General features: G+C 40.5%; 1 protein-coding gene across 2 annotated transcripts in view; it reads right to left on the bottom strand.

Moving 5' to 3' along the window:
• The window catches only part of NCBP1 (nuclear cap binding protein subunit 1), a 74,158-nt gene that overhangs the window by 14,196 nt on the left and 44,777 nt on the right, over positions 1–15,185 (bottom strand). Inside the window, exons 1-16 of one of the 2 annotated variants that reach the window (XM_068176491.1) lie at positions 14,944–15,103; positions 14,743–14,828; positions 13,924–14,024; positions 12,704–12,860; positions 11,555–11,662; positions 10,907–11,028; positions 10,344–10,413; positions 9,471–9,686; positions 8,808–8,905; positions 7,528–7,591; positions 5,247–5,357; positions 4,768–4,832; positions 3,965–4,027; positions 2,579–2,653; positions 1,860–1,963; positions 900–1,022 (exon numbers count right to left, since the gene is read on the bottom strand). In XM_068176491.1, the coding sequence (XP_068032592.1) occupies positions 900–1,022; positions 1,860–1,963; positions 2,579–2,653; positions 3,965–4,027; positions 4,768–4,832; positions 5,247–5,357; positions 7,528–7,591; positions 8,808–8,905; positions 9,471–9,686; positions 10,344–10,413; positions 10,907–11,028; positions 11,555–11,662; positions 12,704–12,860; positions 13,924–14,024; positions 14,743–14,828; positions 14,944–14,977 (1,597 nt within the window). In that variant the 5' untranslated portion in view covers positions 14,978–15,103. Of the gene's footprint in view, positions 1–899; positions 1,023–1,859; positions 1,964–2,578; positions 2,654–3,964; positions 4,028–4,767; positions 4,833–5,246; positions 5,358–7,527; positions 7,592–8,807; positions 8,906–9,470; positions 9,687–10,343; positions 10,414–10,906; positions 11,029–11,554; positions 11,663–12,703; positions 12,861–13,923; positions 14,027–14,742; positions 14,829–14,943; positions 15,104–15,185 lie in introns of those variants that run through there. The other variant, XM_068176492.1, reaches the window with a different exon arrangement.

Genomic DNA, 15,185 nt, shown 5'->3' on the forward strand with positions numbered 1-15,185 from the left:
GCACTGATGGCAGTACAGAAAGACAGCAAAGGAAACTGCAGCTGTGCACCAAAATGAGGGCCTGGGAAGGGGTGTGGGTGAGGAGGGGGGAAGGTAAGGGTTATTAACATAGAGAGGCCAACCATTTAGGATACAGGAGAAAGGTCTACCAAGCATGTACAGCAAATATGGCACTATGGTGACTGGTGTCAGGTGCCCTCCTGCAGCTGAAGACAGGCAGAAGGAAGAGCATTAATTAGTGGGTAATGCCCAAAGCAAATCAGGAAACATGACAGTGGATCCAAGGGAAAAAAAAATCCACCATATCACGATTGCTCTCTGCCTGTGTAGCTGAACCCTTGTAAAGACTACAAAAATAATGAAGCACTTCCCACTGTTTAGGTAACTTCTAACTCTCTCTCACACCACTCACTCCATAAAACACTCAGGCTTTAGGAATGAGTGCTGCCTGTGGCTGCAAAGCTAATGGGAATATGAGTAGTCCCACCATGAGTTTTCATCTGTGGAACATGCCAGCCAGCAGGCTGGCTGTATAATGTGTTGTGGGACTGCCCTGAGGGGAGGGAAGCTCTTAGGGCAGAAGCACTGAAATTAAGAACTGCCCTTGCAGCTGAAAGCAAAGGGGATGTTAAATTCTTTTATTCCATCAATAATTGCAAGAAAATCCACCTCAAGCACCAGGTCATCTCTATTAGGAAAAACAGGCAGGCCTCTGCACGTAAGATTTTAACAAAAAAACTAGCAGTGGTGTATTTACTGCTAAATTGAAAACAACTACTAGAAGGAAAAGCATACAGGTCTGTGAACCTGTGTGAACACATTCAGCTCCAAAGCACAGCAGATAAGTCTACACACAGAATAAATGACAGCCTGGTAAAGCCTAACAGCTTGTGTCTTACCATCATCATCATCCTGGTTTGGATTAGGTACGTCTTTTAAAATGCTGAAGATTTCATCATTGCTGGCCTTATTTTTAATTGCAATTGTTAAACAGAGTGCCACAGTATATCCAGGAAGAGACCCTGAACAAAAACAAAAAGAGGTCAAAAATATGGAAAGGAAGGTAAATGAGCACTTTTAACACGAGTCTGCCCTGCAGAGAAACAAGTACCCTTCCTAGCTACACCTAAAACTTGGTGTTTCCAATATCACTGTCAACCTCAATATGCCATAAAATTGATCAACACATTTTCCGCTCTTCATGTTATATTCAAAATTTGGCGTAGAACTTTCAGACCTGAGCTCAGGCAATCGCGTATCTCACTAAATCTCTACTTCAGTTTCCACCAAAAACACAATACTTCCTTGTTTTTCCTCACCGTATCTTTGATGATGATACTTTTATGCTTAGGACTGTATTTACACTGAGCAATAAAAGGAATAATAAGGTCCCTCTCTACCTCAGTCTTTATGGTACCTGTTCCTTTTATATGCTCATTAAATCAAGTTTACTGGTAAAATATTCTAGTGCTTCATGAAGTTCAAAAAATAATTTCTCATTATCACTTCAGATGCTGATTTCCATGGTATTGTGCTCAAACAGGTGAAATAGATGAATGGTCCAATTTTAGACCTCTGGAAAATAATACTGCACAAGACCACAGCCACATCAGCAATAGTAGCTTGATGTATCTGGATTTTCTTTACTTTTTAAGTAGCAGACAAGATTTTATTAGAGACACCCAGGCTTAATACATGTTAATTTCTCATGTGAAGCATATTTACCCATACAAAAATCATGTATATTTATTTGATTTGTATTCTTTTTCATGAAGACAACTCATATTACAGTCAATCTAGTGTGCTCCCTTGCTCTGAAATACTTCTTCAACTTGACCACTAGTAATTTTAATACTTACTATTGCTCTCATCTCCGTATTTGTAAATGCACACTGGATTAGCAGGACTGAGGACAGAAAAACTTGCAGGAACAATGTCTATTATTCGTTGATGGTAGGAGAGTCTGGAAATAACAAGTTTCACAGCAGTAGAATTAAAAAGGGAGTAACACCACAACTAATGACTCCTTTATAATGTTTTTTCTGTATTTAATATCCATAGAACAAGATTCAGGATGCCTATACAACAGAATGGTCGTTTCTGCTGGTAGTAAGAGGTAATAATCTAAACTTACTATATATGTTTTCAATTTTAACTCTGTGAAGCTAGAGCTCCATCTTCATACAATTAATTTGCCTTGTGAAAAAGCTGCCTGGTAAGAAATTTTATGCAAAAACCTGCAATGTGCTGCAGAAAGCTAGTAAGATGTCAGTATTCAAAGCAGGAAAAATATTAAACCAGACACCTTCATTTTACTTTCCAGGTTCATTTCACCCCCACAAAGACTTAATTTGCTATCAGATGCAGGTGTCTGCATCACCTGTTTCTCCCTCTCTTTAAAGCAGTGTCCTACAGCAGGTAAACCAGATTAAAAAGCATACAAACAATAGACTCATCTTTTACCTGAAAATTAATTGTAAGAACAGATGTGCCCAAGACAAGAGTCAAGTTAAAAGGACTCTGACAGTATTCATATGAAACTTTGCCTAGAATACAACTACGGAAAGATCTTGCTTACCTCATACACTTTTCCAAAACTTCTCTCACAAATTTGGGTTTGGGTTTTTCAAGGTCCTGAGTAAGACAATCTGACCTATTAGAGGACAGAATACAACGGATTTTAGCAAAAGCATTTAGTCTTTTTAGTCTCTTTTTGGCTTGGTCTGATAGTACAATACAATCAGAGTCTGAAGACAATGAGGTTGCTGGACCATTGGAGTGTAGGCAATTTTAAGCCATTGAGATAAGTTAATCGCTACTTCCTTATTGGCATTGCTGGAATCTCATCTCTGTGTGATAAATTTTCAAGTAACCTCCCTTCCTCCATCACATTAAAAATAATTTGTGGCTATGGTTAGCTGGCTTTCCCTTTCCTTAGGAAAGGAACCTTGAGTGATTTCATAGTCTGTTTCTCCCTCAGCTCTTCTGGCTGATTTCAAATGCAATGCAGGTAAAGAAAAGCCTGAAATACAGTTACTTGCAAGATTTGTGAAAAATGGCACCTTGTGAGAGAGATCCACAGAAGCACTGCCATCAAGGAACATCCAGGCAAACTAAAATTACCTCTTTGAAGACTGTTGCCTGGTCAGTCAACATGGATGCATGCCAGGATAGACACCAGGCACTCAACTCCACAAGAGGACAGCGCAAGAAACTTAAGTAAAGCCAAAGAACCCTATCAGAAGGGTCAACCCCCCTCCACAAGGACTCTCAGGCAGATCACCTACAGAAAGCAGGTACAGTCACAGGCTGTGGAAACTACTCCATGGAGGACTTGTGTCTCAAGGGAATCTCCCTTGCTACATGGGTGCCTGGAATGGAAATCTCGGGGAACCTGTGCTCAGACATGAATGGGTTCCAGAGAACTCCTACTAGAGAAGCAGATTCAAAATATGGCAGAGTAAGAACAGATGGCAGGGCAAGCTCTGATGGAACTTCAGGCACTAGGATTTGGCAGGTGGGAAAAAGACCACAAGGTCTCAAGAATAAAAGTTATAATGAAAGGTTTACGGTGGGGCAGGGAGCAAAACAACAGAATGAGTTCAGGATACAAAGAGTAAGCATAACCATTGAAGTAAAGGTATGAGGCGACATTTTGGAAAATTTGTGAGCAACTGACAGAAAGTGCAGGACAAATTACAGGGATCACATTTCTGCTTTCCCTCTTTAAGGAATGCATAGACTGGCTTGAGATATACCACAAACTTCACCAGGGACAATACAGTGATTAAAGAGATTACCAAAATAATCTACTACTGAGTGCTCGTAGACAGATAACAAAAGGTCTCTGACAAGCTAGGGGAAAGCCATTAACAGGGCCACCATACTGTAACACTTTCTGGATGTGTTTGAAATGTTAAGGTTTTAGCAATATCAGGTTTGAATACAAAGGATAGGAACTTACCAGTCTTCCCAGCTCCAACGGAACTGAAAGTTGCTCAAGTGGTGTGAAAACCAGTTAATAAATCTTAATTAAAGGGAAAAAAAAAAAGCTCTGTTAAATGTGAGAAGTGCAGGAAAACTTTCAGTTGAGCTTTTCTTATAAATGCATTCTACTTTTCCAAGACGAGCCTAAAGTCTTTGAGCTATTACAGCATTAAACAGGCATTTATGTTGACAGATACAAAAGACTCAGTTTGGAGAGTCATAAGGAAGATTTTATGGACAAATAGCCTGTCATGCATTTCACATGAAGAGATGAAATATTTAACTACCAATTAAAACGTAAACTTATTGTGAATACACGACTTTCACATTTTTATTGAGTCACTAAACACTCTCCTACTCAATGCAGACTTCACTGAAAGGCTAAAAGCACCACCATTCTCCTCCTCTGGGTGGCACACATACCATTAATTTCTCTTCCAAATCACATCCCCGACCACCAGGGAGCAGGCACAATGTGTAGCAGACTTCTACACAACCATGAACAGTTCTGAACACAGAAAAGCTGTCACTGATCTTAACTGTCCTGCATAGACAGCTGGACTTGTGGCCTGCAGGGGGACATTCCTGGGAGGAGAGGCAAGCAGTAAATCCTCTCCACCTTCTCTGTAGATCACTCAAAGCCAGAGCTCACAAAACATTTTGAATAACATGGCATTAGGTAGCTCTAACAAAGCTTTCTGAGTACTCTTTCCACAGCCTCTGTTTTCTTCTCCACTGGGTATCGAGGAATGTTTTCCACCATGTCCAAAACATATTTACCTGTCCACACATGTTGTATTCATTGTGTCCAAACGCATGTAGAGCATTTCGGTGGCTTGTGCAAGCTTAAAGTTTCTTATTAAGGTTTATGAAAAAGAAGTAGGGTAAGTCAGATGTTTTCCCTTCCAGTTTTTAATAGAATGTCATCAACTTTCTGTACTGGAAGCTCCCTGAGCCTACTGCAAAATCAGGTAAATCAAGTAAATCCGCAGCAGAAAAAGCAAATAATATTGTGAGTTCCACCCTCTAATCCCAACCTGTTCTTCCATTACGGCAACAAGACTGCTGACTTCTTCCAGAAGGACAGAATTCACATCATGCAACAAGCAATGCAAGTGTTACAGGAAAAGTTTCCTGCAGACACTGAAATATTAATACTGTAAAATATTAATAGTATTTATTACTGTCCCATCAGTGACAGAACAAACAAAATAAAGAATGCATTTCATAAATGCTCCCCAGGAGCACAGAAAGGATACAACTTGTGGTAAGGAGCCCGGCTGAAGTTTGCACAGCTCAATCAGCAGCGTTGTGTACATGACTTCAATATGCGGTGGAGACGGCAGTTGAAACAACTCTGCAAATATTACCTATGGGAGAGGAGATCACAGAATAAGAGCACAGTCCTATGTGAACTGCACAACTCTCAGCTTCTCAATAGTGACCATCAATCTTAAATAATTACATATCCCAGACAACCCATATTTTTCTATCAAATGCACATTCCAGAAAAAAGAGAGAGAACCAATAAGAGGCAGTAGTAACACAACATTGTACTAATACAGTCCACTCGAACGGCTCTTATCATTTCGTACAACACCAGCATTATACATCTATTATGTCTAATAAACATAGCATGTATCTGTAGAAATGGGCATAGTTATAATATGCCCTAATGCAGTGATACCATATGATCTGAGAAATACAGAAATAATCTGATCTTGTTGAGTAGTAAATAATGAAGCCTAAGCATTTAGTATGAAAAGAATATTTGCATTAAAATTACATTTTTATCTTTTCCATTGTGCCCTCTTTTCTGCTATATAAAACCATATATCAATAAAGTCACAACTTTAAACTAAGAATTACAACGAGCATTTCATACAACAAAAACATATGCTCACTACCCCTTGGAAAAACCCTTCTAAGAAATATGAAAATAACCTTGCAGTCAGCTTTTGTGTTTTTATTTTAAAGTTTGCCTATAATAACAGCATGTCAACCTCTGAGTGCTAGAAAAAAAATCATTACTGTACAACATCCACCTCTGAGTTTTTGCTTGTTTTGTATTCCACTCTCAGCTAAATTTAACTTACATCAAAGGAGTCGGGAAACTTTGATTCATTATGGTTGATCAGTTTCCTCTTTAAATTTCTGAATAAAGCTTAAAGGAACTTTTTTTTTTTTGAAAAGTTTTACTTGTATAAGAAATCCACACCATTTACAGATTTCAAAAACATCACATGAAAACACATCGGCTGGGACTTTTTTTTCCTAAGGAAGGACTCGAATGCATGAAGAGACTGTATGATGCTGGGGAACCTTTCTGTGTCAGCATAATTTGGACATTTTGTTCAGACAGATATAGCCAAAAAGTAGGGAGAACTCTGTTGGGCAGAAGATGGGCATTTTTCAAGATAAGAAATAACAACTGGACAATCAGTTGCATTCTGAAACTTAGTGAAATTTCACAAGAAAAAGGGGAAATTTTTACAGTGTTAGTCATAGAATTTGTACACTTTTAATTTTTTAATCACTCTTTACAGCACTTCAAGATACTGGAGGTAAAATCACTGCATATACTTCAATGTTAAGGCATAAAATTATTCCTAATTTTAACACCGTTTAACATAATAAATTTAATACTGTCCTGAATTCAGAGTTAAAAAAGAACAGAGATGACCAAAACTCATGCAATTTCACAGCAATCAGAATATTTGGCATTTTGGTGGCAAAAGGAATTCTCAATCCCACTTCAAGATCAATATTCTACTTGGGATTATTTCTTGTCCTAATTAGCTCTGAAAATCATACTTCTAATTACTTCTTCATAAAGCCTTTATACAACAAGTTGCTTTTACTCTACTCTGTTAATTCCTCTGAATTTTTGATGAAAATTAGTGAATAAGGCTCTGCAACTTGAAAACACTTTTTTATTAAGGCAGTAAAAGAAGATCTGTCCTGCTTTGCTGGTACATGTAACAGTTATCTAGAATTCTCTAATAAGGAGAATGTCCCAGAGGAAACATGTTGCTACTTCACTAAAAGTTCTTTTCAGGGCTAGTAGGACAAAACAATTCAGAAGATCCAAACATAAAATCATGCAGAATGGCTCAGTCTAACTGGAAATCATCAAGACAAAAGCCCCCTGCATCATGCAGGGTCACCTAGAGCAGGTTGCTTAGGGCTGTGTCCTGCCAAGTTTTGAACTTCTGCAACTCTTCCAGTGCTCAATCACCTTTGCATTAAAAACAGATTTTTCTTATATTTAAATTGAGTTCCTTGAATTTCAATTTGTGTTCATTTCCTCTTGTATTTAAGTTTAAAATGGAATGCACCAAGTTAAAATGACAACAAAAGCACAAGACTATCACTGAACTGTACACAACCTGCTCATTTAAAATCTGCTTGTTTAATTCAACAAAATTCTGGTTGATTCCCAAATCAAACTGTAATTTAAGGAACCTATAATGGAACTACCAGGGATGTGTTACTCATGAAATAATGGAGCACCAAAGAGGTGATCTATAAAATCCATACCTCCACGATATGGTAGTTCAAAGGGATCTTGTTATTTCCCGGATAGCTCAACAGCTGTGCAGCACTGTAAAACCACAGACACATTAAATTCAAACGTAACACAGCAAATGTGATATAATAATCAAGCAAGAGAATTACAGAAAATAAAACCAGCATAATTCAATAATCCTTCCAAAATCTGTTATTCAACCCTCAGAGCACTGAAGAAAAGAAATAGCACAAGGACTCACTATCCTGCTACCCACAATGGTTTAGCACAGAAAGTCACAGTGATCAGTAATCGTGGCACATGTACATGAAAAGGGAAAAAATATCCCGAACAATTAAAAGTTCAGAATGACTTGAAAGCACAATTAAGTTAATGGTTTATATAAGACACTCATGTTTCAAATGCCTTATCTTTTAATCAGGTCATTATCACCTATCATTTGCACAAAGCAAACCACTACCTCTGGCAAAGCTCTCCTGGTCTTTCACTTTCTTCTGAAAATTAATGAAGACTATCCCAGTAATGGCAACAACACCAAATTTCTAGTTTCTGCTGGATCAAACGGCTGCAACCTGCAGCTACAATGCAAAACTTTATCACATGTCATCACCAAAAACATTATTTCTGCCCATTTCATGCATATTATTCAGTGTTTGCTAGTTTTCAAACAGAAGTGTGACAGCTGTGGCAAACCATCTTGGTTATCAATTACCCACATCAGATACTATTTGGGCAGAAATGAAGAGAAGTGCCCTGACTGCCTCCTGGCACAGCTGAATTGAAACTGATGGAATCTGGCCCTGCAGTGACTCCCCAGAGTGAGCTCAATTATGTCTAGCATGCGATTCCCACAGGAAGCACAACAAGGAGGTGTCCGTAAACACCAATGCTCAGTCAGCTGCAGACGAACCAGCTCCATGCTCATTGCCCCAGCTAATCAGCATTCCAGGAAGAACAACACAGCCACATTTTCCAGAGCGGTCTCATGAGGAATGAGGTGTGTCTGCATATTTTTGCAGCACATGCCTTATTACCAAGGGATTCCCTTCCCAAGAAACCTCTGCCCTCTGCATTATGCAGACTCTCTGTTATCTGGATGTTACGGATACACAGTATTCCGGGCAACACTTTCAGCACAGATAAATGTAGTAAATAAACTTTCACCACCAGCTTCAGGAAACACCTGATGTAGAGCTCTTGCCTAACCAGTGCAGAACATATCTCCGCTGGCACCAAAGCCAAGGTAGCATTTAAAAAGTGCCACAGCCCCCCAGAACTAAGCTCCTCCTACCAAGTCTTTCTCTCTTTCCAGTGAGATTTGATGATGCAGTGGAGGTTCTCCTCTATTACAAATCTCTCAACAGAGTGGCTGCCAGGCATGACAGGACCCTGGTAAAAGAAAGTGAACACTCATGAAGATCACTGCTAATGCAGTGGCACCACAGGCAACAAGCTTTCTTAGATACATTTACAGGTAGAAAAAAGTAGTCCAACGTCCACATAAACACCATGAGGTCTCAACTGCCCTATATCCTTCAGGTCTGAAAAGCTGGTATGACACATTTACACACAAACCTGAGTCACCCATGTTTAAAACAAAATGAATAGTGGGACTCATTAAAAGAAGATAAAAGAACAAAATTAGAGAACATGATACTAAGTTCACAGAGGATCTGCTTCTTCCTTTGCTTTGTGGAATCACTGGGGGAAAAAAAAACAAACCAGTTAAGCTAGACTAGAATAAAGCCACAGAGTTGGAAGACTACACACTCATGATCTTATCAATGCAAAAACCAGAGGCCAGTAAGTGAAGGTAAAAGGCAGCAGACTCAGTTTTGCTGCTGGCCTTCCAACCACTCACTGTCCTGGGAGAGAGGACATCATGTTTTCACCAATATTGCCCCAGGAACCTAACTGTGAAATACACTCACCATTCCCCACAGCAATCACGTACCTCAGGGTCATCCGTGTAGTCAAACATCCTAAAAATAACCCTTGGCATCGGGTATACAGAATCTTCAGTGTGAGGTGGGGGTGTGAAGGGAGGCAGATTGTGTTGCAGCGCCTCACAGAGAACGCTGTCAAAAGCCAAGTAGGGCCGCAGGATATGCCGCTCCTGCCAACGGTCTTTTTTCAATTTCTGAATCTGAGACCAAAGGCAGTCTAAATACTGAAGGGAAAGATGAGAAACATTAGATCTGCTGAATCTCTGAACAAAAAGGGCAGTTTTCTGATCTATTTGAAATGTATAAACTCCATACTACACCCAGAAAAAACTAAAGCTTCTTAAACTGCTGATTCAGTAAACCAACAAATAATTTAAGAACTATAAGTGCCAGAACTATTCCTAAGTCCATACAGTTTTGCTTCAGTAAAATTTAACCCCTGGCAATTTTTTAAATTACCAGGCAGCAACAGGCACCTCAGGAGCTCCAGAGACATTACAGTAGTGAACAGTCACTACTCTTTGGTGGTATTAAATCATAATATCCCAGCATGCTCAGTTTCACACAAGAAGTCCTTTTAACATGAAGCCCTGTAACCTGAAGTTCAAAATCAAACACAACAATTTACTTCATAACTTTTCCTCAGAGGCTTCCAGCAAACAACAGAATCCTCTCCTTCTTACTCAACTCAACCTCTTATTTCAGCCCAATACTTGGAAAAGAGCTCCCCACACAGAACTTGTTGGAAGCAATGGCAAACAGCAGACAAATCAAAGCATTCATACTCTTAGAGATGCCTTCTAATTTCATCATAAAAGAACACCTTAGTAAAAAAATATTTTTCCAGCTTTCTGAAGGAATGAAGTGTAAAGTCTAATCACCTCTTCCTGTGGATGTGGTTTGTCAGCAGTCCACACTTGCAGCATGGGTACATGAATCTTCTGGCGGCGTCTGTTTAAACAGGAGAGAATATGTGACCTTTAACAGACTAATTCAGGGCAGCAGTTTTGTTTCTATTGTGAGTGTGCTACTACTCATTCTCTTCAGCTGATGAAGACTACAGTGGATAAAAATCAGGCTTGTGATACTTAAAATATCTCCATTATCGTATCTTGACAACATTAACTTGAAGCACCTAGACAGTAAGCAAGGACACTGCACAGCACCAATGCAACAATCTATCTGTATTAACAGCACACTCACAACTCTAGCTGCTTCAGCATGAGCAGAACAATACCTTAAACATACTCTAGAACTAGACAAGACTGTAAAACTTTTCCAATTCAAAAAGCTCTCCACCTACTGCATTTTTAGGGCTTTGTTCCCCCCACAAAATGGTTCACATCTAAAACTTTGGAATACTTTAAAGTGAGCAATAATCAACACTATTACTTCACACTTAAATAGATACCAAAGAGAGTGTTTCTAACCAGTTACAACTTACTTCAGATAACTTTCTGCCTGAGACAAGAGACGATCCATTTCAGCATCCTTCTTCTCATATAACTCCTTTCCAACCCAAGGCAAAGATGACAGAAAAGCAAACATATACCAGTCACATCGCACCTATAGGAAGATAATATACCAAAACCTGAGTATACCAGTAAGCTTCAGCAGATTTTGTACACACACATTTTAATTTAAAACATCAGCAAGTTGTTTTGGGGGAATGTAAAGACCAGCAGTTGCAGACTGGATAGGCAAGGCACGAGAAAAAATATTCATGCTTGAAAAGTATAATTTTTCACTTGAACTGTGTTAGGCAGATTTTAAAAATGGGATAAATGGCATCACTTTCAAAGTTCTCCCAGATATTGTCAGTACAGCAGGAAAGCTAGGCACACTCTGCAATTGCCAGAGTAAGGTAAAATAAATTCAATTCGGCCACTTCACTATAAAGGACCATACTTTCTTACTGTACACATATTTCCCAATTGTCACAGGCTCGCTCTACTAATGCTCAGGAAACTGTATGTGCCAATCCATTTAGGTTGCTCTCCCTAAACCCTCCCTCTTCTAAACTTAAGGACAGAACAAACAGTACAGACAAATTGTGAAACAGGCCTAGGGAGTCTACAGATTTTTTGCTTACTTGGGGTACATCCTCCTCCTGTGTCACACTCACAAAGTTCTCAAACATAGCTACCATTGAAGGTGCAGCTATTACATGGCAATTCACAAGATCGGACAGAAAACGTACCTAAAGAAGAGAAAAAAAAAAGTTCTAAATGAATACTTTTTAAACTGGCAGCACAAGAACAAATAAAATTACTGAAATTATCAAAACAAACCACCAATGAAAGCATAATACTCATTCATTACCACAAAGGCTGAAATATTGCACACTGTACAGACTCACCTTGCAATGACAAGCATCATATGTGCTGCCTAACATATTGTTCACTAAAATGTCCTTAATCCCTCCCACTGCAATAACATCGTAAGGATAACACTCCTAATTAAGGAATGGTGGGAAACATGCGAACTGAACTAGAGAAAACCGTTGTACTTCTCTCTATTCTATACAGTATCAGCTAACAAAAACAACAGCAAGTTCTAGCAATAGATCTTATTAGCAAAAGTGTCCTACAGTTGACTGAACATCAGTCTCTTGACTAGAATCTTAATTTTCACCAGTGGGATTCAGAAGGTAAGGAACTTGGCAGTGGGCTTCTAAATCAGACACTGCTGAAGTTCTAATAGCTTACGGCAGACAAAATCTATAAGCAGTAAGGATGGAGCAAATGGTTTCAAAGACAGGCAGCACTTAAACTGACTGTTTGATCATTACCCCTTACCAGAAGAATGAAACCAGCCATCAAAAACAGCTTTTAAGAACTACAGTGTTAATTTTCTTTTCATTTTTTTTCCACAGGAGCCACAAGAATGTCATGTACCTCTGAATAAAAGGAAAGTGCATTGACTTTTTTTCTTATCTTTTACATTTGACTGAAGAACAAGCAGTGAAAAGCACCTCTGTTTAACACATATTTAATTTTTCACTGTGAAAAAGATACCGTTGGAAGTAAATTTTGCAAATGTAATACGACTCCTTGCCCCTGAAAAAGAAAATACTTCTCACATAACACACATTTCCTCTTGGAATATTTACAGTGCACTGCACATTGATGGCAAAAGACACTAAAACACACATTGGAAGGTCCAGCTCTTCTATAACAAAAAGGTGAAAAGAGGAAAGAAAAAAGACATGAAACAAATAGACAAATAAAACTCCACTTACTAAATGCACAGCTTCATTATACATGTTTACTTTCAGGCATTCTTTAAGCTGGCGAATCATGGCTTCCACAAATTCTCCACCAAAATTGTAGTTCCTGGCATTCAGCAAGCCCACCAATGTCGTGTAAACAGTAAGCTTTTCTGGTAGCAGACGTGCGCTGACACAGAAAAAGAAATAATGTTTTAGTTGTTCATTCATCATGTGCCAGTTGGCCACTGCACAGCATCTTAGAATCTGCTTGTTGTAAATTAAACTTGCCTCATGAGGAAATCAGAAAAGACAGCTACTATCACCTTCTAGTACTAAAATATTTGCTTTTCATTTATATCTAATTCCTGAGTATACCAGAGGGTTGGAAAAATACTATTAGTGCAAGAATGAGGAAGTTGTTTTAAGTTCACAATTAATAGTAATGTTATTACGCAGCATAGGGAAGGCCAGGTCCTACTGTAAAAAAGTAATTTACCATTTTTGTAAGCAGGTAAGTATACTATAAGCAGTGTCTTTCTGCGGCCAGGGAAGGAAGCACACTACTTACCTTTTATTAAAAACATTGCTACAAAATAGACTTTAAGTATTCGAAAAGTATTAGCATCGGCTGTATAGTCCGCACCACACCCTTCCTTCGGACTCGTTTTACCTCCGTTAACAGACCCTGCACAACCCCTCCCTCAACACCGCTCAGTGACGCTGACATGGCACCTCTGCTCCTGGACTTTGCTAGGGAGGGCAAAGAGAGCTGGCAGCCATCCGGGAGCCTGGTTTCTGCTCCACCCGCTCCCAGTTCTTCCCCTCTAGCAAGCGTGCTTACAAAGACGTGAGCACGTGACTGCCAGGGAAGAGAAAGCCGCCAGAAAGCATCACAGATGACACAGGTAGCTGTCAGCAGCCACTTTGGTGGTCTCAAGCATTTCGTGTGAAACAGGATTCTGCCCGGCACTGCTGTGTTCCCACAACTACTGCAGAGCAGTTCTAATGTTTCATCTACCTGCTTCAACCCTTTATACACGTTTCAAGTCAAAGCAATGTAAAGAGGAATTTTTCTTGAATTACACCCAATACATAATGAGCTTGTTCCTCTTTTCTTTAGTTTGCAGCAAGGCAAACTCTATGCTATGTCAACAATCAGGAACTAAAGCTATTCATGGCCTTTACCTTAAACACTAAACTTATACACAACGAAAGCACATCCCACATTCCCAGACCTTCTCAATACATACACAGTACACAGTATTCTTAGTATCTTGCTTTTGTAATTTGGCAGATCAGCTTCCAAAACGCCAGCTAGACCCTCCAGGTTGCTCTCCAAAGATGAATTACTCTAAAATGGAAAAAAAAAAGAAAACAAACAAAAAACAAACAAAAAAAAGTTTCATCAACCAGGCAAAACGAACTAGTCCAACTCTCACATGTAAGACAATGACAAGAACATCCTCTCATGTCGCCTCATTTTTCAGGGCAACAATCCGCTTCCATCAGCAGCGAAGATTTGCTCTTGCTTGTATAAGAAGAGTTGCACCTGATCGCCAAGTTCCCCTGCTAGGAACTTCAGCGCTCCCCAGGGATGCAAGATCTAACATCACCTCAGGAGCATTCCGAGCAGCCGAGCATTGATTAACAACGCAGCACGAAGCTGAAAAACACCTTGTTTCTCAGAGCGTCATCATCTATTGTTCTGCCACCCCCTCCTCCATCAGCCCCACTGTCGGGACTGGAAACTTGTGCCGCAGGAAGACCAGTTAATTCTTTCACACCCTTCGCACGTTAGAATTATCAGCACTATCTTTAGATACGAACAGTAACTATCCTCTGGCAGCTTATCGCCGATTGTGAATCACCACGCTACGATTTAAGCACTTACCCGCCACAGCACGTGGCTTAGCAAAAAAAACGGCAACTTTCCATCCATCTCATAAAATAAGCTTTTTTTTTTTTTTGATGGTCGCTACTATAGACGAAGTGCTCCCATACCGCGCACGGGAAGGGGAGAGGGAGAAGGGAGACAGGACTTTAATTCCCCGAGCCGCCGGCCCACCTACCTTCTCCCCCACCCTGCAGATGAGCGACTCGAGCCTCTCCTCAATTTCCGACGGCTCGGACGTCCTCCGCCTCTTGTGGGGCTGCCCTGCTCCAACAACACACCGAGCACATCGTTACCGACGCCGCAGAAACCCTGCCGCTCCTCCATCCCGCCCATCCACCCTCCCTGTCGGGCCACCTCGAGGGGACGCGGGGCTCACCATCGCTGTCGTCGCTGTGCCGCCGCCGCGACATGGCAAGGAGCGGCGGAGAGGAGCAGTCGGGAGGAGCGGTGACGAGCGGTGACGAGCTGCGAGGAGCGGTGACGAGCTCCGGGAAGCACTGGGCCGAGACACCTCGCGCGGGCCCAGCAAGAGCGCAGCTTCCCCGCCCGCGGCCGCGCTATTTCCGGGGCGGGTGCGGCCCGTCCCGCCCACTTCCCCGAGGAACGCGAGCCTTTCCG

Source organism: Anomalospiza imberbis, chromosome Z, assembly GCF_031753505.1.
Source record: "Anomalospiza imberbis isolate Cuckoo-Finch-1a 21T00152 chromosome Z, ASM3175350v1, whole genome shotgun sequence".
In the NCBI taxonomy this organism is placed as follows: Eukaryota; Metazoa; Chordata; class Aves; order Passeriformes; family Viduidae; genus Anomalospiza; species Anomalospiza imberbis.